The following is a 5,297-nucleotide window of genomic DNA, read 5'->3' as shown; positions in this document are numbered from 1 at the left end:
ACCGAATCTTGTTATATTACGAATGTCCAGGTTGTAGCAGTTGACCGAATCTTGTTATATTACGAATGTCCAGGTTGTAGCAGTTGACCGAGTCTTGTTATATTAGGAATGTCCAAGTTGTAGCAGTTGACCGAGTCTTGTTATATGAGGAATGTCCAGGTTGTAGCAGTTGACCGAGTCTTGTTATATTAGGAATGTCCAAGTTGTAGCAGTTGACCGAGTCTTGTTATATTAGGAATGTCCAAGTTGTAGCAGTTGACCGAGTCTTGTTATATTAGGAATGTCCAAGTTGTAGCAGTTGACCGAGTCTTGTTATATGAGGAATGCCAGGTTGTAGCAGTTGACCGAGTCTTGTTATTTGATTATTTTCCTGAAATTTGAATTTTGTACTCTTTTTAGAGTTTGTCGTGCCTTTATCACTCCAGATGAAAACTTCTTCATCACTCCAGATGAAAAGAATCTTATATTTTAGAGACAGTGTGTTAGTATATATCATGCTCAAGATGGATGCTATTTTTAACTTCTTTGTACACCCTGTTTATGTCACTTAAATAAATGTCAAAATGTTAATGTTTAAGATATTTAATTCCCTATGATACCAAAAACTGTATTAAATACTATGAATTCAAACTTTCTTTTGTAGGATCAAGAAAACAATTATTGTACGTTGCCAAGAAGACCTAAGTCCTCCCAGCTATCTATGTTTACAGCAGCTTTTGAAAAAGGTCCTGGTTGTAAAAGTCTTGGTTTCAGTATTGTTGGAGGAAAGGACTCGCCTAGAGGAGATATAGGTATATATGTAAAGACAGTCTTTTCTACGGGACAGGCAGCAGAGAGTGGAAAGTTGAAAGAAGGTTAGTAAATAAATGTATCTAAATTGATTTTTAAAATATACTGTTCATTAACTCTTCAACCATGGCATGTTATAGTATCTTATAATCCAATTATACAATTTAATCAGTTCTCAAGTTTACCCTAAACTTGGGATTTTTATTTTAAACAAATGTGATAAAATGTTAGAAAACATAACATTTTTCACAAAAGTTACTTGTAACTGATGATTTATTTTTTCTTTATTAGATGTGAAATTTTCAAAACCTGGCTTATGCCTATTTCACATAAAACAGTTAATAAATATAGTGAAATCAATTCAATAACACATGATACACAAAGAGATCTTAGATAACAGTTTGTAACAAAAGAAGGTGAAGTCGCAAAATTACTGCGAGTGTCCATATCTGTTTTTTGTTATTGATCAAAAAATGTTAGTACTACTAGAGTAAAATATTAACTATCTAAGAATACTTGTGTTATAAAAAATTTGATCCATTTGTCTCTTTCTGCCATTTTAATATTTCAAGACATATTTTAGTCACAAAGTATGGAATAAGAAAATTGATACTTGAGTAAAATAGATATAAGTGTGGAACATTAAATGTTTCAATTTTATGCAATACTAAAACCTTACAAGATAGATTAGATTTGCACTGCTTAAATGGATCAGTTTTGTAATACTACCTGAAATAAATAAATAATGTAATGTTTAGAAATATCAGTTATATTTAAAAATAAAAGGAACATTTGCTTATCACTTTGATATCAAACATTTCATTCTAAAAGATGTCTGATCTGTTGTACTCGGAGCAGTAGTGTTCTGTTGCACTCGGAGCAGTAGTGTAAGATCAGTTATTATTAGTATGCTGTGGGATATTCAGAGTAAACATCCATATGAAAAATTAAACACACATTTAAAAATAATTTAAATCAACTCTATACTTATGTTCGACTATTTCATCGTAGATTTAATAATTTATAACATCTTTTCCAGGAGACGAAATCTTTATGATCAACAGTCAACCATTGCAAGGAATGTCTCATGCTGAAGCTATTACTACATTTAAACGTATTAAACAAGGTACCATAATACTTCATATAGGTAGAAGGATTGCTAATAAAAAAAGGTGGGTTTAAATGCTTGTTGCAATAAAATATAGAACTGATAGATGAATATATATTTAGATTAACTGAATTTGTACTGCTTATTGGTTGGTTGTTTGGTTATAAAACTGAATGATTTATTTTGTGAAGATTTGTTATCTAAACAGATCCTGTTGGAAAAACTCATAAAGAGAAATTATAAATATTATGAGCCAGCAAAATGATTCCAGGTATCTGAAATAATAATATAGACATAAATATTACTATGAGGTAAAAGATACATACAGCTGATGCTTCTTTTAATACATTCTTGTTCTTTAAGTTTTCATGATGTCCTAGCAAATGATACACCTATTTTACTATATACTGATATAAAAGTCATTTTCTTCAGATGTAAGATAAGTTGTGTTGTGTATACAACCCTCATGATGCGATTAAAGCATGTCTCGAGGTGGTGGATGTTGGAGAATGTGAATAATTTATAATGATTGAGTTAGTTTTTTCTTACTGTGCTGCTGTATTTGTACTTTTCACGTAGGTAGACACTACAAGTTCGTTTTTAGTTTTGGAATTAGTTCTTGTTATGTCACTCTTCTGGAAATTTTGAATGTTCTCTTCTTCTAGTTAGTTTTAATGTCTATGTTTTGTTTGACTTTCAGCCATCATGCTTCCAAGTCATGTAGCAACCTGGACAAACTTTCTTAACTACAGATGGACCGACTGTCAAACAAATTTATCTGAATCGGCTCGCTCACGCAGGGCTTCATCTGGATACTGACAATTATCCCAGAAAGAAAGAAAATACTATCACTAATATTGTGATATTGTACCTGTTCTTTGTTGGTCAGTGTGTTAATTTGTATAAAAAACAAAGTTCTAAAATGTGTTACAAAGCTCAGAAAGTAAACTGCTCAAATTTCCTGTCTGTGAAGTGTGATTTGTAGCCAGTAATGGAATATTACAAGAGTATTACTAGTTTTGGTGCTACAGTGTGAGACATTTTATATACATAAAAAATGTAATATTTTACTTTTTGTTGTCCCAACTTTACACTTCAGTATATAAGTTTGTCATACATATATTTATATGTGCATTTAAACAGTTTTGTTTGCTAGAAAGCATCCTGTAAGAATATTGATGTTCTAAAAAGTAACTTGTGTTGTAAAAAAAAGTATAAATATATACATAAAAAAATAGGTTGTGAATAGCAAACTTTGTAAAAACTTTCATCCAACCAGTAGCCCCTAATTGTAACTTTTTTTCCCTATTCTTATCTTATTGTCTTAACAGAAATAATTAACCAACATAAGAAGAAAAAAAATATTTATACTGTCATTAGCACTCTTTATCTGTGTAATGAAATGTATTGATTGAAAAGAAAATCCATTTTACTAAGTTCCAACTGTATAAATATAGCTCTTTGTCATACTTTTCAATTGATATATATTTTTTTAATTAATTTTAAAATTTCGTAAAATCTCCTCAGTGTAGGACATATGTTCAAATATACCCATGATCAAATACTTAAAAAAAACACACCATAAAACCCCATTACTATTACCAGGTGGAGGGTAAAGGCAACCCTGAAGAAGTTAGGCTTACCTATTGAAAAGTGTAAGGTTTTATTGATTAATTAATATTCAATAGCTTGAATATTTTCGTGATAGTTTCTATCACTGATTTTCATGTGTTGATAACTATTTAAAACTAATTCGCATGAAACGAATGTTTTAGTGTAAAAGCATATAAAGGGTTACAAAAAACTTCAGTATTTCTTTATCAATTTGTTGCTCATTAATCAACCCTAATAAAGCTTAAGATTTAAACTTGGAATGATAAAATATTGTATTAAAGAGAGTTTAAAATTAAAACTCGTTATTATTATTATTTCTTTTTAATATGAAACGATATTGTTTAACTACTAGTGGTTTAATAAGTAAAACATAACAGTTAGTAAAAGGACTTGTCCACAAACTTTAATGTAATAAAGGCTAGAGAATATAGAATAACTTATTTTGGTCATAATTTGGAAAGCTTCTGCCATTCCCGTTCCAACATCAAAATCTTAACCAACAATATCTGTATTAGGCTTAAGAGGCATTCAGTCTTCATATTTCTTCAATTCAAAGTTTTTACCTTCCACTACGGCACGTGTGATTAGTTTTTTTTTTTTTTGGTCACGAATCAAAAAAGTTTTGTTTAGCAAATTAAATTGATTAATAACTTGATATTATTGTAATGTTTCAATTCGAACATTTAAAAGCCATTGTTGTTTTTCATCACCTGAATTTACCACACATTTTGTTTACTTCCCTTTGAATAACTTATTTTTCTTTGGAAATGTTTTCATGTGTTCTTTTATTCCAAAAATATGATTATTTTAAATTTAAATGTGTCATTGTTGTAAGTTTGTAAACATTCAAGCAGTATTCTTTGTATATTATTATATATTGTTAATCAAACAGTTGCTGTATTTTGCTTAAAGGAAGAATGTAAATAACTCCGAATTTAAACAGCTGTTGGATATTTCATAATTATTGTGTCAGTGATTTGATTGTGATATTAAGTACCATACAATAAAATTCATTGGTAGTATGTGACCTGTTTTTTTGTTCTTCAGTGATTATTCACTGTATGCACGTTAATGTAAGAAATGAAAACAAACGACTTTAAATACTATGTTTCTCACATCTGTGTTTAGACCTACTATGAATATCAAAGTATCGCAGGTACGAATACAGGTGTTTTAGGAAACTGTGTTACTTGACAATATGAATGTTTGTTTTTAAATAGAGAACTGGGTGAAAAATATATGCTTCATGCCATAATAATGATTTCAAAGTAACTTGTTATCAAAAGATGTTTATATAGTATTTTACAAAGAAAAACGCAAGTTTAAAATTATATTAAAATGTATTGTAAAACTAGCTATAGTACCCGTCCTCTGGACGGAAGTTACGCAAATTCATGATTAATGAAAGGTTATCTTAGGACTTGAAAAGTTGCTTCCCTTATATGTAATTGTAAAAAAACGCCCATAAAACTGCAAAACACAAAAGGTGAAACCGCAAGTTTGCATGTATCTCCCCATGGACCCAATGAAACTCCATACCAAATTTGGCGAAGGTCCGTCCACAGGGGGCGCAGTAGTGGTAAAAAAACACCCATAATATTAGCTAAATGCAACACCGAAAATTTTTATGTACCCCCATATGGACCTAATGAACCTCCATGCCGATTTTGGTTAAGGTCCATCCACACCCTGCGAAGTAGGTACATGGACACACAACAGACAGTACTATTATATTTATATAGAAGTAGTTACATGGACACACAACAGACAGTACTATTATATTTAT

General features: G+C 30.2%; 2 protein-coding genes across 2 annotated transcripts in view; both read left to right on the top strand.

Moving 5' to 3' along the window:
- The window catches only part of LOC111089723, a 31,260-nt gene extending 30,788 nt beyond the window's left edge, over nucleotides 1–472 (top strand). Inside the window, exon 7 of the mRNA XM_022402710.1 lies at nucleotides 400–472. Within this exon, the coding sequence (XP_022258418.1) occupies nucleotides 400–472 (73 nt within the window). The remainder of the gene's footprint in view (nucleotides 1–399) is intronic.
- LOC106474405 (pro-interleukin-16-like) lies at nucleotides 18–4,535 on the top strand. Its single transcript, XM_022402709.1, has 3 exons — nucleotides 18–854; nucleotides 1,829–1,961; nucleotides 2,598–4,535. Exons 1-3 carry the CDS (start codon nucleotides 701–703, stop codon nucleotides 2,641–2,643), a joined length of 333 nt encoding a protein of 110 aa, XP_022258417.1. The 5' UTR covers nucleotides 18–700; the 3' UTR covers nucleotides 2,644–4,535.
- Nucleotides 4,536–5,297: the final 762 nt, after the last annotated feature.

This window comes from Limulus polyphemus, unplaced genomic scaffold (assembly GCF_000517525.1).
Source record: "Limulus polyphemus unplaced genomic scaffold, Limulus_polyphemus-2.1.2 Scaffold7179, whole genome shotgun sequence".
Lineage (NCBI taxonomy): Eukaryota > Metazoa > Arthropoda > Merostomata > Xiphosura > Limulidae > Limulus > Limulus polyphemus.
The sequence above is the reverse complement of the archived record's forward strand: the minus strand, read 5'-3'. Positions and strand labels throughout refer to the sequence as shown.

Coding starts and splice junctions, on each gene's coding strand:
- LOC106474405 (XM_022402709.1), top strand. CDS start 701: ATGTTTACAGCAGCTTTTGAAAAAGGTCCTGGTTGTAAAAGTCTTGGT. Junction 855..1,828: donor GAGTGGAAAGTTGAAAGAAG/GTTAGTAAATAA, acceptor CATCTTTTCCAG/GAGACGAAATCTTTATGATC. Junction 1,962..2,597: donor AGGATTGCTAATAAAAAAAG/GTGGGTTTAAAT, acceptor TTTGACTTTCAG/CCATCATGCTTCCAAGTCAT.